Consider the following 27,090-nt stretch of genomic DNA (forward strand, 5'->3'; position numbering starts at 1 on the left):
TCTTGACTTGCAGCAACATGAGTAGGACTAATCACTTGAACTAAGTAGGCTTTCTGTAGGAATTTCTATAGTCACTGTGGCCCTAATGTATTTCAAGATCACTTACCAATCTCAAAGCTTAATATATTAAACAAGACTGGTACACATCCACAGTCTTTCATATGCAAGGAGGTTATACAGGGGTTTTGCTGCATCCTTACTTCCAAAGTGGGTAAAGGATTGCAGCCATATTAAATAAAATCTCAAAAAAACAACAACCCAAGAATAGTTCAGCATGCACAATGTCTGACATGTTTAAGTATGCTGGAAGGAATGCAAACCTAAGCAAGCACGGCACTTCAGAACCATGCAAATAATAATAATAATAATAATAATAATAATAATAATAATAATCTGCAGCTAGCTAGCTAGCATCCCAAATTCTACAGCTATGCCTCAGAGCAAAATGTAAAATCCGCTGTTCCTTCAAGGATCTGCAACTAATGGCAAGCCATGCATTATCTCTCAGATTTCTTCAAGGCAGAAAAGAGCAACACACTTAGATTCTTTACTCCATATAAAAAGGCAAGCACAAAAGGACACAGAACTGGCATTTTTCTCTACTGGGTGTATTTAAGTAGATAAAGGGCTCCTTCAGGGCAAGATGACAACAACATTGACTCTGTTGCTCTGTGCAGGGGATGCCGTCTATGTGCACATGGCTGCGATTGAACCCAAGTGAGCTGTTGACTTGGGGCAAAATAGAGCACATTATATGAATATCAGATTAGCTAAGGTTTTGGAAAGACTTTTAGAGTCCTAACAGCCTTCACTTCAGGATGATTCCCCAAATACTCAGCAAACCAGAGTTTATTGGAGCCAGAAGACTGTGTTGTTACGTTTACAGTACAAATCATGCAGGCTGTGCACATTTACTTAAGACTGATTGGGGAGGGGGAATTTGGAAACGGAGCAAAAAGGAAGGAATTAAAACGTGGGTGGTTGCTTGATGGGGATTAGAAAGGCTTCAGAGAAACCCAAACAAACTCTCATTACGCTGACAAGAATTTACTTGGAACAGCAAAACATCTAGCAAGATGTCTGACTTTTCAGGGTTTGTGTGAAACTGCCATGTCCTGATACATGCTTGCATTTCCAAAAAAACACCTCCGTGTAGTATGCACAGGTAGCAGGCTATTCAGGCCCTGTGTTTTATTAGCATTTGTCTGAGTCCCACCTATGTATCAAAAGTAACACTCACAGAGAATCAAAAACAGATTTTCCCCACATTTATACATCGCAAGGAACATAGAGGTGTTATTGTGGCAGCCCATCAGAAGCACCACTTCCCCAGAAATAAAACCTAAGTGTTTATTATTCACAGGTGACCCTGCAGTTCCCAGGAACTGACAGAGTTGTCATTGCTTAAGCAATGGCGGGGGGCACTTTGGCTATTTTTAAAAATAATGTATATACCACTGTTTGTCAAAAGACCTCAGGGCGGATGACAGTATTTTAAATATACAAACATAAAAGTACAATACAACAAGTCATCAAATACTCTCATCAGAATAAGAACTATAATTGCCTAGCCTAAGCCAAAGATCTCTTCACCCACAGGCTGGACAGAAGAGGAAGGTCTACAGCTGGTGCCAAATGACAGCCGATCTTAATGAGAGCTGAACCTCAAGGGGAAAATGTTCCACCAAAGTTAGGGCGTTAGCGTAAGTTCTGTGATTAACTCTGCAGCAGTGAAGGCTAAAACGTCTCTACAAGCAAAAATGTGTCTTGTTAAAGGACAGCCTACTACTTTCATCTATCTTTAGATTAGGTAAGCATGAAGGAAATCGTTTAGGGGGGCAATTAATACCCCATTTCCTTTTCCAAGAAAGAGGAGTGCTTATGAACCAAGTTGTGGAGAGATCATGTATGTATAATAGCACTAGAGTATTATCATAAGGCTTGCACAAGCAGTTTTAAAATTTTGCAAGAGACTGTAAATTAAACTGCATAACTCCCAATATTAGCCCACAACTAGTACTGCCATGTTGTTGTTTTTCATAAAGTGGATTTTTATTTTTGATCTACTCACCAGCATGAGACCAATAAAACAATGTTTATTGCAGAGAGAGAAAATATTCCTGCACCTGTAATTATGATAGTTCAGGCAAAATAAACACATTTATGAAATACTGGGGATTGCTCACACTAGCTCAGCTCAAAAACGCTACACCAAACCATGATTAAAGATGCTTAACTGGCATGGTGTCCAAACTGCTTACCAGTCTAACTGAACTTAAGAAATGTGCTTCAGCAAGCAGGGCCTCTGGCACTGATCTCAAGGGAAGGCCAGTTCATACAGGTGCAAGAGGTGTTTCAGTTAACCTGGTTCCAAAGCTGCTTCCTTAGAGAAGGGCCTCAGTGAAATAAAGGAATTTTATTTGAATGCCCAATCAAGTCATGTCAAGCATGATTGGCTGGTGGAGCCAAAAATTTGGTTGCCTTTGCAGACACATTTATATTTTTCCTGCAATGATCATGGTCCTGATCAGTGGGGAAAACCCCTCTGACTCTAAAATGCCAATGTCTTATATCTAGTGCCTTGAACAGGATGCACTTCAAACAGATGGAAATGAATTAGGGTATTTTGCATCTCATGTGCAAATAAACATCCATCCTGTCACTTAAGCATAATTTACGGAATCCATATTCCGACAATAAACACAGGAGAGTGTAACCTAAGAATACAAAACATGCATGTTTGAGAAAGGGGTGTAACAGCTCACGTTAAGCAGTACACAGGCAACACCTGAGGATATTTTAGAACTCCTCTCACCCCTTATGAATAATGAGGGCTGCTCTTTCCCTAGAGAAGACAAAGAGGTGTTGTGAGTTCATCCTTCCCTTTTTAGCAAACATCATCTCAAGCTTTTAACCAAAGTGGCTACCTTTTTTCAGCCCAAGGGCAGCGTTGACAGTTGGCTAAACCTTTGAGAGCCACATGGCAGCAGTGAGTGTGGTACTTGACTTACCTAGTTCCTTAGATCCTTGGCTTTCGCTGGCCAATTCTCCCATTTTAACCAGAGCATCAAAGTATCCTTTTGCTGCAAAAGTCACACCTAGAAATCAAAACACATGTATATTATTGCCATGTACGTTTTTACCTCCATTGTTGCTTCAGGGATAACACAACAGAAAATGTTTCATTTATTTGAATGTACTTGCTAAATACGGAATTCCCAGCTATAAACTGCTGTCAAGTCCTGTTGCATCATCTAAATGCTAGTGTTGTCACCAAAATCTGGCAGAATCAAAGAACACCAATAACTTAGTGAAACAAGACTTAGCTTTGCAAAAGCCATGCTGGCTCTGCTTTAGCAAAAGCTTGTTCTTCTGTATGCTTGGTTTTGTTACCTTTAACAATACATCACCAGTTTTCTGAAGACAGACGTTAACTTAACCAGTCTGCAATCTCCAGGAACCCCAACCCTTGGATCCCTTTTTTTATGTAAAAAAAACCTGGTATTACATTGGCTACCTTCTAGCTCTTAGGTATGGAGGCTGGTCTTAGGAACAAGCTAACTTATTTTGGTCAGAAGATCAACAATTTCATATTTGATGCCTTTGAGAACTCTTGGATGGATGCCACCTGGACCTGGCAATTTGTCAGTTTTTATTTTGCCTGTTAGGCCTAGAACTTAGTCTCTTGTCGCCATTATTTCCTTCAGTCCCTCAGACTTCCTTCCTGCAAAAGTTAATTCAGGCACAGGGATCTGCCTTATATCTTCCACTGTGAAGACAGATGCAAATAATTCATTCAGCTTCTCTGTAATCTTATGCTCCTTTAGCACACCTTTGATTCCTTTGTAATCCAAGGGTCCAACCCCTCCCTAGCCAGCTTCTATAGCTGAGCTTCAAATTTTGCACTCCAAACAACCTCCAAGCATTATGGAGTGATTTGACCATGTGACATAATACTGAAATGTTCAAAACTCCAATAAGAGCTTCTTGGACACACACTACCACATCAAGGTGAAATTTTCAGCTTGTGTCACATAACAATTTTTGTCACTGAAATGAAAGAAGCTTCATTGTATAATAATTCAGATAAAACTCTCAAGAGCTAATTCAGATCTTAAAAGAGTGGAGGGAATTTTGACACATGAATAATGTGGAACGCAACATAGAAAGTGGTAGTTTGGAGGACTTCCGGGTTGGCGCCATCGCCAAATGGCGGACTCCCTCCGAGCTCCGGAGGGAGCCTGCTTGGCAGGGGCTGGGTCCTGCCGCGCCGGCGACGCGGGGACCCTCAAAAACCATGGACGCTGAAACCCATGGGCATGGTGACTCGGCGGGCACCGTTTGCGCCCCCCGACCCGCGAAGGAGCCTTTTTAAAGGCTGCGGAGCGGGTGACAGGGGGGTGGTGGTGCTATGAGTCCTCCGCTTCCCCTGCCGAGCGAAGCCGCATGCCATTCGACGGAGAGCGCTGACTTCTTCCATTGAAAATTTGGCCTTAAAAGAATAACCCGTGAGTAATTGGAACTTGGATTAAAAAGGGGGGGGAAATTTTTAAAAAAATTCGGAGCGAGCGGGGGAGGTGCAAAAAGGAAGTCAGCCTCCCCCCTGTTGTAGAGGAGCTAAAGCAAAGGATTTGACAACTAAGATCGAGTGCAACCTTACTTTGAGAAAGTTATTAATTTCGCGATGGAAAATTATAAGACTGGGCTGGAGGAGAAAAGTGGAATGTGAATTAAAACGCAAACCCCCCCCCCGAACCCCGGGAGCGATCTGTAAGAGCGCCGGGAGAGGAGAAATAGAGGTTTTGACAGCTGTCAAAGGAGCTGTCAAAGCAGAAGAACAAAAAGAGAGCTTTGTTACAAGGACTTTGCCGGTTACATTTGTTACAAATTGGATATAAATTGTTTAAAACAAGGAATAACAAGTTACTTTGACTGTTGGGTGTGATCTGGAAGGAAACTGAGTTACTATAATCCCTCTAGAGGAGCTGCGGGACACTACAAGTATTGCTGGCATGGAATTTGAATAGGACTTTTTATCTCCTGGGAAACTGCAGAAATGGAACACTATTTTGTCTACAGAGGTCTATACACTAAAGGAGACAATAGATTTATCTATTGAAGAATGGAAGGGACTTGACGTAATATTTTGTTCCTGAATAACAAAGCCTCTGCAGAGGAATTAGAAGCTTTTGGAATTAGAACATTTGTGCAGGAGAGCAGGGGGGAAAAAAAGGAGGAGAGAGATCAACAAGAACAACAAGAATAACAAGAACTGGACAAAGTTGGAAGTGGGAACATTTGGGACATCCAGATTTGAAAGGTCTAAAGAAATAAAATTGGAGTTTTTACTCTTAAATACAAAGATCTGGATGGAAAAAATGGACCTTTTTGAGACAGACTCCTTCCAAGATTGGACATTCGAAACTAAAAATGACCAAAAGACGGCAAAGACTATTAAAAAGACGGCAAAGCGGACTGGTGAAGGACTATGGCTTAGGTGTGGGAGCTCCAGGACGACAGTAGACATTGATGGACATTGGGAACGCAACCGGGAAAGGGGGGAGGGAAATTTGGAATCCAAAGGGTGTTAAATTATATCTTATTCTTTTTCTTTTTTTTATTCTAATCTGTACTGCATATTAAAGAGGGGAACTCATGGAAGGGAACAGGTCGATTTTAGGGGATGGGAAAATATTTTTAAATTGGGTCAATGATAATAAGTTTAAAATTGGGGGTAAGAATTTGTTGAATTTATTTGAAAGAATTGGAATACAAGAGGGGGAGGGGAGGGGAAGTCCTGGAAAGATGCCAATGAAAATAAGGTCTTAAATTTGGATGTTTTTCTTTTTTTGTTATATTTGAAAATCTTTAATAAATATTATTTTTTTAAAAAAGAAAGTGGTAGTTTGGGCAACAGGTGTTGTGTTTAGAGCAGGATAGGACAACACAAGAATCTTATGGGGTTGGGTGTGGGACGGTGGAGAGATGCAAAAGCCTAAATATGGGCTCTGCATCAAGATCTTGCATTATTTCTCCCAGGCTAATCTGCAAGATTAGAGAAGGTTATTCTGATTATAGACCACTATCTTGGTATAAACCTGAATTTTTATTCTGGGAGAAGACACTTCTTTGACAATACAGTGGTACCTCAGTTTTTGAACGTCTCCGTTGACAAACATTTCGGTTTTTGAACACTGTAAACCCGGAAGTAAATGCTTAAGTATTTGAACATGCCCAAGAAGTCGAACATACCATGTGGCTTCCACTGAGTAAAAGATCCTAAGGCCTAGCTGTCGGCGGTTGAGTTTTCAGTTTTTTAACGTTTCAGAACTCGAACCGTCTTCCGGAACTGATTACGTTCGAAAACCGAGGTACCACTGTACTAGCTTATCAAGCCTCCAAAAATCTTACTAAGTAGCCAGCTATCACTTGACTTTCAAATGCAGCTCAAGCGTTTTAGCTCGTTTGTTGACATTCCAATTGCACACGTCACTTTAATCAGATAAGAAGGGGGTTCCACTTAATCACAAGAACACATTGCATAGATTTTGTTTAACACCGCAAAACTACATGTTCTAGCAAGTGCTACTGGATTAAACTGCTTGCGTTTCATAAGGATACAGATCAAGAGACAAGAGAGCGGGAGAAAATGGAATGGCCTTTAAGATTACAGAGTTGAGATCTGCAGATAGAATGCATTTATCAAAAACTGAAGCAAACGAAACCAGATTGCAGGAGTTAGTTCTCAAGAATGGATACCGTATTAACCCACTTCCTTGTCTTGGAGCAGCATTTCTCAGAGAGTGTGCCAGGATCAACCCAGTGGGTCTTGGGCTACTTTCAAGTGGGCCTTAGTGCCACAGCCCACCCTGTACCTCCTAGGTGTGCCATTGTCTTTTGCTTGGACCAACACCAGCACCAGCAACTACCTGCAGGGTGATTAAGGGTGGCTGAGGGAAGAGCAGTTTGGAGCAGGCAGGTGGCAAGAAAAGTCTCCCTTCTATAAAAGGGAAAGGACTGGAGGACATGTTGAAGAGATGAAGGAAGTGAGAGGTACGTGGTTAGCATTTACTATAATTATGAATAGTAAATAAACTGGGAACAGAAAAGGAGGAGGTACGAAAGGAAAGATATTGTAGGAGGAATAAGTGAAGGTAAGCAGACCATAGAGGAGGTAGAAAAGAAACCTGGAAGTTGGTGGGGGCTGAATATGGTACAAATCGAGTGTGAAAGAAGAAGGGGAGAAGAAATCACAGATGATGACTAAAAATAGTTTCTCACAAGCATATGGGAGTGGGAAGGGGGAAATATAAAAGAAAAAGACTCCCTCTGCCCCCACTTAGGGAGCCTCTGGACCATGGGTAGGCAACCTATCGCCTTCTAAATCCGGCCTGCGGACAGTCCGGGAATCAGTGTGTTTTTACATGAGTAGAATGTGTCCTTTTATTTAAAATGCATCTCTGGGTTATTTGTGGGGCATAGGAATTTGTTCATTTCCCCCCCAAAATACAGTCCGGTCCCCCACAAGGTCTGAGGGACAGTGGACCAGCCCCCTGCTGAAAAAGTTTGCTGACCCCTGCACTGGATCAGCAAATTCTGCCTAAAATGGGAAGGCTGTCATGGTAACTCCAGAGCAAGTCTCTGCACTTAGACTGAGGAACAATGCTGTGGCAAAGAATTTAGCCATTTTCAAAGATGGGTTGATCATCAGCAGAAAGCAAGGTTATTAACTGCCCACTGGTTATGTCAAACTCTGCCTCCATTTTTTAACTGGTGGGCCTCAGTAGTTTTCAGCCATCTTAAGTAGGCCCTGGCGATAGAAAGTTTGAGAACCTCCGTTTTTAAAAATCTACTTTTAGTTGCAGCACTTTATAAAAGTCAAAAATCTAAATGTGAAAGAGAGCAACAGCACAACAGTAGTATACATGTCTACTTAGAAGTAGGTTCAACTAAGTTCAACAGATCTAACTCAGACTAAAATGACAAAGAACTAACACTGATGTAGCTACACGGGCTTAAAATGCTTTGTCTTTTTAAAAGGTTGCCAAGACGATTAGTCTCTTTTAAAAATGTAATTGGTGTTTGGTTTTTTTAATACTAAACAGGTCTGGAAACATAAATTTTACAAGGTTATTGAAAATTCTTCAATAAATCTCAGGGTCTGTAATCTTTAACTGTTACAAGAAGAGCTCACAAAGCTCTCAGTTAGCCGTATATAGTTTTACGTAAATAGTAAAGTAAACCATGCTTTCATGTTACTCTTATTCTTCCTCTTCATTAGATATACATTGCTTAACACATACCCTCCGCCATTTAACAGATGCACATAGGGACATTGTGTACTTATCAACACTCTTATTAGCATAAATGCTGCCTTGGATACAAATTTAATAAATAAATGCTCAAATGTATCACCCTATTTATGCACTGCTAAAAACTGCTCAATGCCAAATTCACAGCCTCTGCAACAAGAACATTACTAAACCTACCATGATTTCCTTTTATTTACTTTAAAATTTGCACTCTGCGTTTCAGTCTTCAACGAGTTTTTTTCTCTTAAAATGCAAGACATATCAGATAATAATATCTATTTGCACTTAGAATCATAGAATCATAGAGTTGGAAGAGACCACAAGGGCCATCGAGTCCAACCCCCTGCCAAGCAGAACAGCTTTCAGCAGCATTTATTATATTATTTATTTGGTCATTTTGTTTTAAGTCTCCCCATACCATGGTTCTCTCGGCAACATACAAACAACAGAATGTTAACAATTTAAACCATTAAATCCTTATAATGCCATTTAGTACAACCCTTTAAAAAAAGGAGAAGAAAAAGGCAAAGCACAAACTAGAACCAGATAGGGAGTAAACTTCAGCCATAATCAAATCACAGAGAACTAAAATCACAGGTGAGCTAAAGAGCACCCCAACCATAATATTATTATTTTTTTTAAGGTTAAAAGTTGGAATTTGAATCCTCCATAGCTAATATCAGGAGAGCACAGGGTGCAGAGAGCGGAGAGGGAAGTCCCATTGTGCACATGGAAGCCCTAGGCTTCTTCACACTTAACTATAAGCCACGGTTTATATGAATGTGCTGTGTGTGCTGGTAAATGCTGCTAAACTGCTCCTGTTTTACTCCAACCTCCCTGGAGCCAGGAGAAATAAGCCTCAAGATTTAGCTTAGTGTTATGTATGAACTACTTCTTGTGGTCTGTTTCTCTTAAACAAACAATGAGTGGTAAGCCAAGAACAAAACTTGGGTTCTGCTCATGCTTCGTTTGAAGAGAAACGAACCACAAGTGCTGGTTTGCATGCAACACTGAGTCAAGACTCATGGTTTGTTGTTCCCGTCTCCAAGCAGAGCAGAGCAAAATGGGAACAATTCAGCAGTATGTACTAGAATGCTGCTCAATCATGGTAAGCTAAAAACCACAGTTTACCATGACATGTGATTTGAACCAGCCCATTATGTGTTGGGCACACAAATCCTACCCTTACAAATATGTTATTTTGGGGTGTGGGTGGGTGTATGTAACACTTTTCTGTTAACCCAAACCAACAGGGCCACTATGGAGTTGCTTTACATTCATTCCATGGTGTGTAACACTTGGGCTATATTTCAAAGTATTTTATACAGTGCTTTAAAATCAGCTATGGGCCATGACTCCCTGATGAAAACCACTACACTTCAAATTCTGTCGGCGTTCTTTAGGTGACATTTTGATCTCCTTTTAACAACTTTTCAGGGTCAACCTCAAGATAATTAAATGTGTATCAAGGGGTTGGTGGGGTTCTTCTTAATATAAGCTTCCATTTTAGCAGAAAGATTGCCAGGGCATGATTCCGACCAGGGCTTCATTCCTCCAGCTTCTTGTGAATGCTAGGACACAGCCTTGAAACCTGTGAAATGGTAATAAGAGAAGGGAGTGCAACCCTTGAGAATGTGTGGAGTTTGGTTCTTTACTGAGTAGCACTGGATTTCAAAAGCAGGCTAAAGACACCCAGTACCTCTTTTTCTCCTTAAGCCGCCACTGGAGACTGCAGATCAGTCCAAAGTGTGTGCAAGGTGTGTGAAAAGCAGTTCCATGTGGTACAGCATTGGCGCCAACTCCCTGGGACCCTGGGTGCCTGAGCACCCACAAAATCCCCCCTCTGAAGGGGCCCGGCACCCACAAATTTTGGTGCCAGGGCCATGCATGCCCTGGGCACCCACAGTCGCAGGGCCAAGCTGGCACTCCTGTAGTACAGAATGTGCTGCAGTTGGTTTGAGAACATTTCCCTTAAGTCTCGCTCAAGTGATGCAATGCTCACAAAGCTGACTCATGAGATAGTTATTCTTTTTCTTTAAGGTGGTTGGTGGTGGGGAAATCCCAGGAATGTTACTGAATTGCTGCTACACTTAAACAAGCAGGCAGAGTCAGTAAGCGAAGTTGCCAAAGGGATCCTCAGGCCATCTAAAAGGGGGGAAAGGCTTTCAGGGAAAGCTTTCCCCCAGGGCTTTATTGAGGTTCAGGTGTTAGCAACTATAAAAAAGCAAGAAGCAATTAAGTTCTGCTTGCTAGCTCAAGTCCCTGGGGTGGGAGGGATGAAAGTAGCCAACCTGCACTACAGGACACAAAAGCTAGCAGCACAAATACATAAGAGAAATAATGTACATGGCTGACCAAACTCTCGTATGGTTTGAACAAATGACATTGGCCGAAACATGTAGGAGATTTTCCACACCTGCCTAGGGCCAGCTGAAGCAGCCAGGGCAGGAAACCAGGCATATTAGGAGCACGACAGCGCCTACAAATCTACTAACTTTTGGGCAAATTGCCGAGCAGAAGGTTAAAAAAAAAACAATCGCCCATGAGAAAATACCACTTCACATAACTCTCTCTGGTTTTGCCCTTAAAATTTTTTCATTGTTCACTTAGAAACGTACAATCTGAATGTGACAGACAGGTGTTTGGAAGAATCGGTGTGTCATACACATACACTCAGAATGCAGGTGGGATTGGCTGCAGTTCCCTGTGAAATGTAAATGTGGAAGAAAACCTGGTGAGGTTTTTTTTTTGCTGCCTATTGTATGACTTAAAAGTGGTTCTTAATTGTGTTATTCTGTGTTGGATGGAAGAATCCTGTGACCTCTTAAAGACTCGACTGTTTGAATTAAGGCATTGGCTTTAAAGAGTCAACTTTGTAAGATACGGTTGATGAATCAGGATCTGGCCTACAAAAGCTCATGCCACAGTTACATCTGCATACAGATAGGCTGCTAAGTAGACACTTAAGTCAATGGGATTCAAATGCCCTAATTATAGTCGTAGAATTCCCCATGAAGCCAATGGATCAAGTCTGCACCAACAAGTCAGTCATTATAAACTAAACTGGTTGAAAGCCTTTGTCTAAAAATTGGAATGCTCTACTTTCTATTATTTATTTTCCAATTCTTTACTCATCCAAGCACAGGTTAAAAAGGTAAAGGTACCCCTGCCCGTACGGGCCAGTCGTGTCCGACTCTAGGGTTGCGCGCCCATCTCACTTAAGAGGCCGGGGGCCAGCGCTGTCCGGAGACACTTCCGGGTCACGTGGCCAGTGTGACGAAGCTGCTCTGGCAAGCCTGCACCAGCGCAGCACACGGAAACGCCGTTTACCTTCCCGCTATAAAGCGGTACCTATTCATCTACTTGCACTTAAGAGTGCTTTCAAACTGCTAGGTGGGCAGGAGCTGGGACCGAAAGACGGGAGCTCACCCCGCCGCGGGGATTCGAACCGCCGACCATACAATCGGCAAGTCCTAGGCGCTGAGGTTTTACCCACAGCGCCACCTGCGTCCCAAGCACAGGTTACATTAACTAAAATACAGTCTATAAAATAAAACCACGAAATACATGCAACTAATAGCAAAATTTATGGGGAAGACAACTAAAAATTCATACTCCGCTTCCAAAGGTCAGAGTAAACAGGAGTAGCCAACAAAAGATGTAATGTCAGTGCCAGACTCTCACTATGGGCTGAGAATTCCACAATTTTTGAGCTGCCACATACACCTCTGTGGATGGCAGCATTAACAACAAGTGCTCCTCCACCCATCTTGATACCCAAAATGGTGGATATAGGAGAAGTTTCTTCAGCTATTTGGGACCCCAGGTCTTTTAGAGCTTTATACATTAATGTAAACACAAATAGGCAACCAGTACAGGTGCTTCTGGGACTTGCCGATCAGAAGGTCGGCGGTTTGAATCCCCGCAACGGGGTGAGCTCCCGTTGCTCGGTCCCTGCTCCTGCCAACCTAGCAGTTTGAAAGCACATCAAAGTGCAAGTACCTTACAGTGGGAAGGTAAACAGCATTTCCGTGCGCTGCTCTGGTTCACCAGAAGCGGCTTATTCATGCTGGCCACATGACCCGGAAGCTGTACACTGGCTCCCTCAGCCAATAAAGCGAGATGAGCGCCGCAACCCCAGAGTCAGTCACGACTGGACCTAATGGTCAGGGGTCCCTTTACCTTTTTTACAGGTGCTTCAGGTCAGGCGTGATATGACTCTTTGCAGTCATACCAGATTGCAACTGGTCCAGAATGAGGCAGCCAGTCTCCAAAGAGTCTTTAAGGGCAGCCCCTAGTAGAATGTACTGCAGTAATCCAATCTGGAGGTTACAGTGGCCAAGTCCAAACAGGACTGTAGTTGGTAAACCAGCCAGAGCTGGAAACAGGCATTCCTAGTCACCAAGGCTACCTGAGCCTGTGGTGACAATATTGAAGCCAGGAGCATTTCCTGCAGATCTACTCCTTCAAGGGAAGTGCAATCCCATCCAAAACAGGTTGCAACCCCATTTTCTGTGCTTAGGAACACAACACCTCCATCTTGTCTGGATTCAATGTCAATTTCCTCATCAACACCCAGCCCTTTGAGCACCAGCCTTCCAATAAGAAGGTATGGAGAGATAGAGCTGGATGTCATCCATGTGTTAATGACACCTTACTCCAGAACAGATGTTACCTCCCCAACAGCTACATATGAATATTAAAAGAGAATGGGGGCAGAATGCACCCCTGAAGCATGGCACAGGTCAGTGCCCATGGCACAATGTAATTCTATGGAACAAAACTCCCAAATCGAAAACAGAACCATCACAAAATGGTGCCCCACCACCACCACCACTTGGGGTCTGTCCAGGAGAGTAAAAAGGTAAAGATACCCCTGCCCGAAGGCCAGTCGTGTCCGACTCTAGGGTTGTGCACCCATCTCACTTAAGAGGCCAGGGGCCAGCGCTGTCCGGAGACACTTCCGGGTCATGTGGCCAGCGTGACGAAGCTGCTCTGGCAAGCCGGCACCAACACAGCACACGGAAACGCCGTTTACCTTCCCGCTAGAAAGCGGTACCTATTTATCTACTTGCACTTTTTAGGGGTGCTTTTGAACTGCTAGGTGGGCAGGAGCTGGGACCGAAAGACGGGAGCTCACCCTGCCGCGGGGATTCGAACCGCCGACCATGAGATCGGCAAGCCCTAGGCGCTGAGGATTTACCCACAGCGCCACCTGCGTCCCGTGTCCAGGAGAGTACCGAGGTCCAAATTATCAAAAGCTGCAGGCAGATGAAGAATAATGAGCAGAGTTTGACTCCCTTCATCTCTCTCCCGACACAAGTCAACCACCAGGGAAACCAAAGCAGTTTTGATGCAATGGCTGGGCCTGAAGTCAGATTCAGATTGATCTGGATACTCAGCTTCTTTCAAGCATGCTTGAAGCTCGACCACCACCTCCCTCTCAAAGTACCTTGCCCCCAAAGGGGACATTTGAGAGTGGTTGATAATTATCAAACTTTTTTTGTTTACTCATTTGGGATTTGCTAATGGAGCTTTGAAACATACATCTATACACTGTGAAGTGTAGTGCTGGAGCATCTTTGCTATTAAAGATAGGTTTGAAAATTTTTGTTATTATTATTTAGGCAATCCAAAGAGGCTATTTGAGACGGGAGGAGGGGTGGAATCACAAGTTGTGTTTATCATCTAGTTGTCAGTAAATCAGCAGCCTGTATCTGGCTCATCATTGTAAGGAAGATGTTTCATGTCACAGCTTCTTAAGCAGTGTGCCTTGTGACAGCCCTTCATGCTTCACATGTCATAGAACGATAATGCGCTTGTGTCTTAATTCAAAGAGCTGCTTTGCAGGCTGCCTTCGGCAGACGAGAGCATTTCCTGACATATTTTCTAAACTTCAAGAGCAATGCCAACCTCAGTGAACAAGATTTTGCCATTCTTCTCCCCCTCCACACACCTCTGCTACCACCCAATGCCACAGCCATGACAACAACATGCACAATTACACTTTGCTTACCTGCCAAGGCTTTTTCATAGTTCTTCCCCATGGAAATGAAGTTCCGGAGGCTGGGGTTGAACTGCTCCATTATAGTCTACAAAGAAAAACACACAAACAAACAATGCATTAGCAATTCAAACACTCTGCTGAGAAAGCGACTAAAAGTGTTCTTGTACTCCTTGTGTACACATGTGTGAATACAAGAGAGAGGCTGAGTCACACTATCCTACGAAATACAGCCTCGGAAACAGAATCTTCCCACAGACACGCAACACACGCCATGTGACAGAGACAACACAAGCCAACAAGTCAAACAACATTTTACAAGGCAATGGATGCATTTTTACAATTCGGTCCAGGATTCTAAGTCAGCAGTTATGTACGAGAGGAATTCCAGACACCACAAAGCTCTCTCCTGTATGACTATTTTGCCAGAGCATAAACAAAATGAAGCATAAACCAGTATAAGGAAGCAGCAGCAGAAGAAGAAAATCAGAAGTAGGATTAGAACAGCTGGCAATTGGGCACTAACTCTTCAATCTGTAGACACAAATCAAGGAAAAGCATTGACAGTAATAGCAAACTTAAATTTGGTCAGACTTAGAAATGTGTTGATTTGTATTTGTTATATGTATTCGCCTCAGTTCTCCTACAGAACATTGTGCAGGGGACTGGCTAACATTGCTATATATTTTATACATTTAAACCATGCCTGCAAGTTCCAGTCGAATACAAGAGCCCTGGATGGGCAAAGCACTGCAAGGCAGAAGCCTGCTTCTGTATTTAGCACCTCATGATGAGGAAGAATATTTGAGGAACCTTCATTTTTTCTTTTATAGTCATCACCGGCTTCCTGACAGAGATTCTTTATAGGCAATTAAAGCATTCGACTTAGCAAATTTTTAACCCGTTCTGTCTAGTAGGCAGTGTCAGCATACTGGGATTTCAGTTTTTAACACCTTGTTATACATGTGGAACTGTTACCATTTACTGTAAATATACGAATAATGCAATTTATTTAATTACCGTACATATTTACTCCTAATGGATATGTGAGAGAGACAGAGAACATGTGAGAGTAAGATCAACCGCACACAGGCCTTTCTGGTTCATTTCAAAATATCTCATCCCTGAGATCTGCCTTCACATTTAAGTTTGAGCTCTTTTAAGAAAATGGTTTTTCCATTCTTTAGCTTATTTCATTCTTGTAAAAACAGACAAGGAGAAACACATTCAATACTGCTATGTTTGGCCAGGCTAGAAAATGCAGGGCAACAGTGTCTAAGGAGAATTACATAGTGTGCCAAGCAGAAGAGTTCATACATTTTGGTTTAAAGGTGCCATTTAACAGTTGGAGAACTCGTTTAAGTTTAAGGATAACAATTCATACCCTCCCTTTCTGAATTAAGATGCTCTCCAGGAAAGCTGCAGAACAGTCAATAAAAGCAATAAATACAATTCAAAGTTAAGACAGCAATATACAAACAGTAATTAAAAACAGTATCAGCAGAGACAAGAAGTTCTAAAAGGCTTCAGGATTAAGCTCCATGCACCAACTACAAAGCAACAATGCATTTCATGAATGGCCAATGTGGTGCCCTTCAGATGTTGTTGAACTATAATTCCCATCATCCCTAACCAATGGCCATTCTGGCAAGAGCTAATGGGAGCGGGAGTCTGGAAGGAAAACAATGTGGCTGCATTAATAATAAGGCCACTCTGCATAAAAGTCACCGCCATTCCATCATGACCAAAGACAGTTGGAGTTATGTCATGTGGTCTAACTGGTGATACATTTTAATGTATACCTTAAGTCCTGACAAAATACCTGGGAGACAATCTAGCTCTATTCCTCCATGCGTTCAGAATCAGGTCATGCTGTGAAGAAGCAGGTCCAGTGCCTGAAGGCAGTAACGAGATGGATGAGGGCCAAGAAACTGAGACTGACCCCTGGTAAGATATCAGGAGCGAGCCAGCAGTAAATCACACTGTGCAAGTTGGAGCTAACTCTCTATTAACAAAACACAATTGACACAAGAGTGGCCAGGCATAATGAGCACAGTAACTCATCTCCAATAGGTCTTGCCCCAATGAAGCAGTTGCTGTGACTGAAGGTCCCCTTCTCCCCATAGCTGCCTAAGTACATTCCTTTTCCAGGGTTTTTTCCAAGCTATCAGAAACTGTGTTTGTGCATTACCAAGCTTGTCACAGCAGGAGGGGGAGACACCTATGATTCTTCACAAGCCTGACAAGCCAGTGTAGTGTAGTGGCTAAGAGTGGTGGACTCGTAATCTGGTGAACTGGGTTCGATTTCCCGCTCCTCCACGTGCAGCTGCTGGGTGACTTTGGGCCAGTCACACTTCTTTGAAGTCTCTCAGCCTCACTCACCTCACAGAGTGTTTGTTGTGGGGGAGGAAGGGAAAGGAGAATGTTAGCCGCTTTGAGACTCCTTAGGGCAGTGATAAAGTGGGATATAAAATCCAAACACCTCCTCTTTTTCTTCTTCGTCTCTGCCTCTTGGTCTCCCTCATGCCACTCTCCTGCCTCAGCTTCTGACTGATTCTGGACTTCTCTCTGCCACAGACTCTCCAAGCTCACTAATCCTTGCTACCTCTTCAAGTTCTGTCACTTCCTCCTCTCAGTCTTCTCCTTCTTCTCCCTCTTTTTTGTCTCACCAATCCCCAGGCTCTGAGCCCTCTTTCCCTGGGGGTTCCTCAGCTGGTACCTCCCACCATTATTTTGCATCAAACCCATCCATAACATAAGACAGAGGTGCTGAAGATGGGCAGTTCCCATGTCCAGGAAGCAGACAGATGACCTGTTCTAAACATGGTTGCACTCCCCTTCATGGAGCAGATTTATAGTATGGAAGTGCTTCTCTGTCACTTGATGCCTAGGTGGCACAGAATGCCAGTTGCCTGCTGTGGTGCTTCCTAGACTGACCCAGTAACCCATGCTCTGGTAGCCTCCCATTTAGATTGTAATGAACTCTACATGGAGTTACCTTGAAGACTGTTCAGAGCTGCAAACAGCCACCAGAGTGTTAAATGGCATGGCTTATTCTAACCATAGAACCTGTTTTATGAGAGCAGCACTGGTTACCACCTGTATGGCAATAACTTGGGAACCAAATACTTGGATCACCTCTCCATGTATCAACTTGCTTGGACCCCTCAGATTTATAGGAGAGGACCTTCTGGAGGCGATACATCAGGTGGTGATAATCTATGTTCTGTGGTGGCAACTCTACCTGTGGAACTCCTCGTCAGACAAACAGCTGGCATCTACATTGCATGGGTGGAAGGTATCTGTTCACGAAGACATTTGGGCACAGTTTATCAGTGTTGCCCATTTGTAATGGAGAATGCTTTCTGTTGTTCGCATGGATTCTAGGACTAGTCTTAAGTTTGTTATACAGTGGTACCTCAGGTTACATACGCTTCAGGTTACATACGCTTCAGGTTACACACTCCGCTAACCCAGAAATAGTGCTTCAGGTTAATAACTTTGCTTCAGGATAAGAACAGAAATCGGGCTCCGGTTGTGCAGCCGCAGGAGGCCCCATTAGCTAAAGTGATGGTTTAGGTTAAGAACAGTTTCAGGTTAAGTACGGACCTCCAGAATGAATTAAGTACTTAACCTGAAGTACCACTGTATTGTGTTTTAATAATTTTTGCCCATAAACTATCCTGACGTTATTTATTACAGAGAATGGTATAGAAATTAATTGCATGAGTGAATAACAGAAGCACCAAACTGGCTCAGCAGCAGGTAAGAAAAAATGGCAAATTGTTGAGCATTGTGACTATTTTTCTTTGGAGACCTCGCTTCATTGGTCTGCAGCAAAGACTTTCCAGTGCTTTTGTTTGCCAGAAAAATTAACTTTTGAAGCAGCAGCTCATTAAGTAACTTGCTCATAGATCAAAGTGCAAGAACAAAGCATGCATCCACAGCCAGGACATTTTACTTTGCTATTCTTGACCCTTAAACATGTAGACAGGATTTCTGCTAGCTAGCAAGGGGAAACATAGGTTTAGGTAGGTTTATGGACCTCATTTTTATGGTCTTAGACATGTGCACCCCTAACCCTCACATGATCAAAACAAAGAATGGCAAAGTTCATTAGAAAATGTTGAAACTTGATAAACAACTGGATAAAGATCGAGCCCAAGCTTACCTAGAATTTGAACAGGCCAGATTCAAAGGCTAGCCAATATGATTGCCATTTTATACATGATATATATATTTTCTGTTGAAGGCACCAAGAAAGAGAGGGGAAACAAGCCACAAAATGAGAGGTTTCAAGGACAAGAAGAACTCTCACCTCCAGTTACCAAACTACCGTATTTTTCGCTCTATAACACGCACACGCACCTGACCATAACACGCACGTAGTTTTTAGAGGAGGAAAATCCGTAGGCATGCCACCTGTAGGCATTCCCTCCATAACACGCACAGACATTTCCCCTTACTTTTTAGGAGGAAAAAAGTGAGTGTTATGGTGCAAAAAATACGGTATGTACTTTTAGACTTCTACATAATCACCAAAGAGAATGGCTCTTTGTTAAGTGTGTCATTCACTTGCCTACCTTAGCTCTACCATCCAGAAAGTCATTCAATCACTTTGTAACTATGGCACCTTACAAATGAGATGAGGAATTTACTAACTGATCTTTGCAGGAAGCAGAACTAATTCTGTGCTTTCTGATTGAGAATCTAACCCCTGAACTAATGGAAATTTCATATTGCAGTAAGGAAAGCCACAGGCAGATAACAGAGGACTTGGGAAACAGCCTAGTAACAGAACAACAAGTTCACTGCATAGTTCATGGAACTTTTATATTAAAAGTCTGTGTGATCTCTAATGCATGAATTTTGTCTTCTTTTTCCTTCATAGGTTAGCATCTACAATGGATGATATTTTCCTCAATATTTTCAAAAATGTTAATTTTCTACTTTGACTACATTTTTAATGAATTAACACATTGGCTAACTGACCAGTGGCTCTCTTACAAATTAATAAAAACAAGCCATCTGGGCATTTCCACAGTCACGACCTGACCAGTCACATACAAATTCTCTTTTCCTATCACTTCTCTATTGCTGAAATACTATCCTAGGATATTAACATACCATGCACATGGACTCTTCAAGACAAGTAAGTAAAAGGCAACAGGGGGAAAGATGCTGGGGCAGTTTTGGCCACTCACTGGAATTCAGAACTGGCATTCACCAACACTGCATCCGATCCAGAATGGGTTTTCCTTCCATGTGAACTTGCCAAGGGTTTTTTAATCCTGATAAAAGTACTTAAGACATGAACGGAAGCCCAAGCTTACCTGGTAATGGTAGCAACAGCAAGGGAGGGAAGCTGGGAAATAACCTCACCCAATGCTATCAACCATTTTACTAATATTCTAGTCTGTATTATTTGATGAGATCAAGTCACTGGGGAGCGGTTTAGACACCTGGAAACATTCCAGTTTAAGAATGAATTTTCCTGGATGCGTACATTTAAAAATGCCGCTCAGAAAAGCCACACACAGAGAGAGCTTTTTCTCAAGTTCATTTTGAGCTCCTTATAAAAATCACGTGTATGTTATCCACAGGAAGAGAAAGAGTTCTGGGTTCTCCCCACTACCATCACCATCTCTCAGGGGAAGCAAAAAACTCTTACAGAACAAGGGTTCAAAGAGAATCTGGATTTTCACTGCAACCCAATGGCCTTTTGTAGAACTGGAACTCTTAACTACTAACCCGTGTGGGAGGTGGAATGCCCAAGTACAGTGGTACCTCGGGTTAAGTACTTAACTGGTTCCGGAGGTCCGTTCGTAACCTGAAACTGTTCTTAACCTGAAGCACCATTTTAGCTAATGGTGCCACCGCGCCGCTGGAGCACGATTTCTGTTCTCATCCTGAAGCAAAGTTCTTAACCCGAGGTACTATTTCTGGGTTAGCAGAGACTGTAACCTGAAGCATATGTAACCTGAAGCGTATGTAACCCGAGGTACCACTGTACAACTGAAATAAGACCGCTGTAATCCCAATCTACCTTTTACCTCTTGTTCCTGTCCCGCCCCCCCCCAACCGTCCCGGTCATTACTGCAGGATATAGTTCTGACTGTTGCACTCCCCTAAAAGCAAGAGAGGGAGGGAAGAGTGAGACAAGACACTTCTGTCGAATAAGCTGAGTAAACATCTGCCACCTCAATTGAAGCCGGCCAAGCAACTATAAAGCTCATTTTCTGCCTGAAGCGTTTTTATCCCTCATTTCTGGATCCTGTTCTTTTGAGACCATGACCACTGTAATTTACTTCAGAAAATGCAACCCGTCAACTAATGCCAAGGAGCAGCAGAGCATCTGCCATTCTGGTGTTCAAAACAGCAGGTTATTAATTTCATAACAGGCAAAAAAACTTCCTCGTGGCAACACATACTAGCTTGGAAATTTCAGTGTAGTGTGCTTTGTCTGGAAGTAACATATACAGACTTTAAAAAATGCTGGTTAGCTCAGGAATTTCCTTTAAATCCTCAGATTAGTTCTGAGCAATGGCCTTGCTCCAGTAGTTCTCTTGACAGGCTACTAAGTGAGCAGAGACATTTGTGCTGGCAAAGGACCACCCTGATCTTCTCCTTAGGACAAGGAATAATTGCATTCAGGGATGTTTCAAGAAAGAAGAAGAGCCAAGCTCTTAAGAAGCCAATTCAAAATTCCTTTCAACATGAACTTATTTAGCAGGTTGGGGCAGAGAGAGAAACCAAGATCCAACCCACCGACCAGCTATCCTAGAGACCCAAACCCTGTTGCATTTTTGTACCTATGGCTTGACTAAAAACTAGGGATGGTATTCAACTAAGTTTTGCTCAGGGTAGACTAAGTGAAATTCATGAACATGACTAACTTAGGTCCATTAACTTCCACAGGTCTACTCTGAGTAAAACGCATGTGAATGCCACCCAAGGATTCCAGGTCCTCTGTGTGCACAATAAGAAACATGGTAGGCGGCAATAGGGCTGCAGCACTTGCAAGCAAAGGAAGAAGTGCTTGAGTAATGGGAAGAAGATAAGTCAGGTGCTGGCTGCGAGGGCAGGGGAAGAGGCCTGCTGCACCTCTTTAACCAGTTCTGATGTGCTCTGCAGGTCACCTTGTACTCAAATCAATAAGCTGCTAATATTAGGGCTTCCATATCAGGCAGGGTTACTAACAGGAACTGTGCCTTAAGTTGCTTGTGGGCAACTTCAGGCTTGCAAGATACGTTGTATTTTAATAAAACCCTACTGCAGTGGTACCACGGGTTAGAGACGCTTCAGGTTACAGACTCCGCTAACCCAGAAATAGTACCTCGGGTTAAGAACTTTGCTTCAGGATGAGAATAGAAATCGCGCCATAGCGGCGGCAGGAGGCCCCATTAGCTAAAGTGGTACCTCAGGTTAAGAACAGTTTCAGGTTAAGAACGGACCTCCAGAACGAATTAAGTTCTTAACCTGAGATACCACTGTAATAGATTCCACTAGCTGGAGCCAGAGGCAAAATGGTTGCTCAAGGGGGTCAGACTCAGAGCATTCTACTACACTCCACAAACCATACACTCAGATGACTTACATACACAAATACTATTCTGCACCCGGAGTAGCTACAGGTCATGGATTCCAATAGTCTGATTTATACACAAAAAATTAAATTGTTAAAGCATAAGGAGTTTGAGACCGTTGCTGGGTTACTGCAGTTCATTCAGAGGTCCACCGGCAGCTCATCATTTACTTCCTGACTATCACTACCTTATCAAGTGTTGTTGGGATGCAAGTTCTCTTTTAAAAAGTTGCCATGTTTTGGCCACAAAATAAATGCATGTATTGTTTATATTGCATATAATAAAGTTAACAAGCATCTAGTGTCTCAGTTTCTAAATTGTGTCTACAGTGGACCCTCGGGTTATGTTACCTTTGGGTAACGTAACTTTTGTGTTGCGAACACGGCAACCTTGGAAGTGTATACTTCCCGGTTTCGCCCTGCGCACATGCATAGAAGCACTCTATCGTGCCACGCGCATGAGCAGAAGCGGCGCCTCTAGATGTGGACTTTTTGGGGTACATACAAACCCCCAGAATGAATTAAGTTTGTATCTGGGGGGTCCACTGTATTTCCAAAATTCTCTATGAAGTTTTACAAGCCCAGTCCTAATCTAAGCAACAAATTAATTATAACACTCAAGAAATGTAGCATTGCAGTGCTATAATGTGCTTTATATCTACCCTAATTCTAACATTTTCCAAAGGAGCTCAGAGCAGCAAGTACAAAGTTTCTAAGAGGCATATATTAACCCAAAAATCATACAACATTGCATCCTATTAGGGGAACTTGTTGGGGGGGAAATGTGTATAATGGGCAAAAATGTGTATGTTAAAGGAAATGCACACTAAAATGCTGACCAGTTTTCATGAGGACTGTTTTTAAAAAGCAGCAAAGCAATGCAGAAATGCAGTGAACTGAACTTAACACCGGGGAGATAAGCAACTGATAGAAACTGAAATTGACAAATCATTTGTCCGTCCATCCATCATCCATGATAATTGGCCACCCTGAAGGATAGCTTCCCCATACTTGGTTCCAGCAACTTAAGGGTTCTGATGGAAATGTTATCACTAACAGTAAGTTTCACACTGCCAGTCAACTCGAATGTGTCATCCAACAACTTCTACAGCATTGCATCAATTGCTCTTGTAGGAAATAAATAATATTGAAACAAGGTGCTTTGTGATTTATCTCCCATAATTATATAAGGCACTTAACTATGACACATCACAAAGAAGAAAACCTGTACATCATCTGTGAATCATGTGTAGGAAATGAAGGGAAGGGAAATTAGTGCCCTTTCTTACAATGAGTTTGCCTTACATTTTTACAAAGCCACACTGCCTTTACATTTTTACAAAGCCACACTGAAACAGTGGTAAGCCATGGATTATAGGTTCCCAGAACTGTAGGATAGTTTCCATATTTCAAGAAGACAGTGAATACAGGGAACACCTTTACTGAGTACAGTTGTCACATGTTAAATAAAATAATGGTTGTCAGTTTACATTCTATATACAGTATATATAAAGGTAAAGGTACCCCTGCCCGTATGGGCCAGTCTTGACGAGCCAGAGCCGCACACGGAAACGCCGTTTACCTTCCCGCTGGTAAGCGGTCCCTATTTATCTACTTGCACCCGGAGGTGCTTTCGAACTGCTAGGTTGGCAGGCGCTGGGACCGAGCAGCAGGAGCGCACCCCGCCACAGGGATTCGAACCGCCGACCTTTCGATCAGCAAGTCCTAGGCGCTGAGGCTTTAACCCACAGCGCCACCTGCGTCCCTTTATACAGTATATATATATATATATATACAGTACATATAGATATATATATTTAGGAAACAGAAATTGCTCCCTCCTTGCTCCCTCATATAATGTGTGTGCATGCACAGATATGCAGAAGCAGCTCACTGGATGTAGCAGAGCTACCATGAGATGAAAGGAAAAGAGATGTTGGGGAGGTCAGACAAGCCAGCACTACTGCTTGTATAGTTGCACCACGCCGAACTTCCTGCTGCCTCATCCCTCCCAGCAAGCAACAGCGAACCAGGAACCTAGTGCAGTGGCTCCACCCCACTCAGCAAGCTACTTCTACACACATGAATCAAGGAAAATGGAGGTGGAGAATGGTACGGCACAGTGCCGCAACAGCACTGCTTTACTGGAATTTTCAAATAATGTAGTACATTGACATTTCCTACAGAAACACACAGACACACCTTGAGATTTTTCGGAACAAAATGAGAATCTTCACAAGGGAGATGCAGACGCTTTTAAAGTGAAATAATTGCTTTAAAAGTAACTGTCTCCACAATTCAGTGTTGAGAAGTATTGACCCAGAAGCAAGAGCTAGAACTATCCTGCCGTTAAGGAAATGACTTAATTTATAGGAAAGCATGTTAAAAATTGATATTTATATATCCTCCCTTTTCTCTTTTTTTGAAAGCAGTTTTTAAAGAAGAAAAACAGGGAAAGAGATGCATATGTGAAACTGCTGTATACCAAGGCAGCCCATCATTCCATCTAGCCTACATGAGATAAAATGGATCCCCACACCTGCTTTTCTAAGCAAAACCTCTTAACAACTGAAAAGGTTCAAATCTGTTTTATGCTTTTCGTAAATGTGAAACCAAGGGTAAGTTACATTCTAGAATCACAAGACATTGCAAATAAGAGGTAAAATACAATGGATACACAATGGTTTTGCTTAAGATGTAATCATCAACAAGACAAAAACACTGAATTTTATTTCCGACACAGATTTAAAGTGTTATATTGGCATCGGGGGATTCACTTTCTAGTCATCAATAATACATCTGAATTATAGGTCAGCTGCAGCTTAGAAGTCTCATGCAATTCCTGTTTTGACACAGAAACTCACTCTTTAAAACAAAAAAACCCTACTTCTTGCCAGTCCACTCATTTTAGCCAAACATTCAGATGAGATATTTATGAACAAACAGATACATTTCACCATTTGTACATATTTAAGATCAAAGGAGACTGCAATTACAGAACATAAACATTAAGTGCAGCTTGTTTCTTTACATTCTCAACTTTGGCCACAACCCACAGTTCATTTCTTGACTTGACTTCTGAATGCAGAAATACAGACAAATGTTGCCAGGTAACCATTTATACTAGAATGGTTATTCAGCCTTTATGTATCCAGATTCTGAGATATCAATTCCCATGCTGTTCTTACCTAATTCTTACACTTTCCTAAAGTTTACTTGGAACATCAGATTCAGGAGAAACCTGGAATGCATGAATTATCCTCCTAGTTTTCATTTCCTAGGTTTATTTACATGACCTCGCCTTCCTGGTTAAATATATTCATCGTCTTCCCAGACTTCCTTGTTCTTCCAAGGCAATGCCTTTTTGAGTTCCTGCTAGCTACACACTTTGGGCTTCCTATAGTAGGAGCAACTTTTCTGCAACAGTATCATGTGCATTTTTTCCCCATTCACAGATTAGAATCCTGCCCCCTTGGTCTCAAATGGCTGTATTGACTCTAGCCTAGAAACCAGACATATATTTCCCCCACTGTCTTACAATTTGTGCACTGGTGATGCTCTGTAGGTTATGTCCACCTCTTTATTGAAACGTGTGTCATATTTACGCTCCCAAAATTTGGGCAGAGAATGTCAGTAATCTAAGGTACCACCTGTTCTGGGTTAGAAAAGAAGAGGTAGAGGGCTACATGTAGCCACCTTGAAGAAGAAGAAGAAGAAGAAGAAGAAGAAGAAGAAGAAGAAGAGTAGTTTGGATTTGATATCCCGCTTTATCACTACCCGAAGGAGTCTCAAAGCGGCTAACATTCTCCTTTCCCTTCCTCCCCCAAAACAAACACTCTGTGAGGTGAGTGGGGCTGAGAGACTTCAGAGAAGTGTGACTAGCCCAAGGTCACCCAGCAGCTGCATGTGGAGGAGCAGAGACGCGAACCTGGTTACCAGATTAAGAGTCTACTGCTTTTAACCACTACACCACACTGGCTCTCTTGCAAAGGACTGTTCAACATGCAGATATGGAGATGATGTTTAGTGCAGAACCCAAGAACAGAATCCTGTTGGCAGGGGCAGTAAGTTGGAAATCAAAGATGGAACTGAGTAGTTAGCTGTGAATGAGTGAGTCTGCCAGCACCTGAGAACATGCTCTACTAGTCTGCAGTCACATGAGTATGAGAGACCAAATTGTTTGTGCATGAAAAATGGGCTCACATCTACTGATATATGCAAACTCACTGATTGTGGTAGCCAGGTCTTAAGTTCAGAAGGACATCTATTTGAGGAGGAGATGGATGATCATTATGGTGACTTATCTTAAATGTTAGACTACATATGTCCAGGGCAAACTAAATAAACATTTCATTTAACACCATCAGCTATAGCAACTACACAAGAAACGACCATTTTTGTGCCAGAGAATGATAATGCATTTTGAAGGTAAGAGTTTCCTGGTGATGGAGATGTGCGATGTGAGGTATTATAATTCTTATTTTGTTATTCTTCAAAAAAGCATTAAGAAAACATATAGACCTCATGATTGCAGAAACTGAGCCTTAATATGCACGTTCAAAAGGTACAGAAATCACTATTGGGGGATTATTTTTCGCTAGATAGTTGCACCCATGAAAATTGCAGCAGTATGTCTCAGGATTTGCCATCACCTCAGCAAATAACTAGATGACATAATCACTTCCTCCTTTCCTAATATTTACAAATATGTAACCATTACGGACAACTGCAACCTTGATTCAATGTGACAGCTACCATATAAATACCTTCTGGCATATATTGTGGCCAGAGTGGAGCTGATATCATTCACTTGCCATACACAAAATGTAAATTTGACAAACTATAATGGCAATAATATCACAACTGTAATTTATCATAGTGCTCTGTGGTTCAGTAAGTAATGACATCTTTGGGCAGTTTTATATTAACATGCTGGCTGGGGCTGATGAGGATTACGGTATATTCCAAAACAGGTTGGCAAAGGCTGCTATATAGTCTTTATGAACAAGGCCTTTAACACCTTTAGGACAGCAAAGTCCTCTGTAGTTTCTTATGAGCTCCCAAACATTTTTTTGGAATTTGAGTTCAACAGGTCTTTCACTGTAGTATTTTGTACAGAACATGGCTGCAGACTTTGCAAGGTTACAAAAGCTTTAAGCTGCAATCTTACACCACACCAATATACCTGG

At 42.3% G+C, this 27,090-nt stretch overlaps 1 protein-coding gene across 4 annotated transcripts in view; it reads right to left on the reverse strand.

Moving 5' to 3' along the window:
- Positions 1 to 27,090, reverse strand: part of BAIAP2 (BAR/IMD domain containing adaptor protein 2) — a 140,184-nt gene that overhangs the window by 89,824 nt on the left and 23,270 nt on the right. For all 4 annotated transcript variants that reach the window (XR_014561345.1, XR_014561346.1, XM_083727599.1 and 1 more), the window contains exons 2-3: positions 14,329 to 14,404; positions 3,012 to 3,098 (exon numbers count right to left, since the gene is read on the reverse strand). Coding sequence is in view for 2 of the 4 variants with exons in the window: in XM_083727599.1 (XP_083583725.1) it covers positions 3,012 to 3,098; positions 14,329 to 14,404 (163 nt within the window). In the remaining 2 variants the exon portion in view is untranslated. The remainder of the gene's footprint in view (positions 1 to 3,011; positions 3,099 to 14,328; positions 14,405 to 27,090) is intronic.

The sequence above is a fragment of the Podarcis gaigeae genome (genome assembly GCF_964106915.1).
Source record: "Podarcis gaigeae genome assembly, chromosome: 2".
In the NCBI taxonomy this organism is placed as follows: domain Eukaryota; kingdom Metazoa; phylum Chordata; class Lepidosauria; order Squamata; family Lacertidae; genus Podarcis; species Podarcis gaigeae.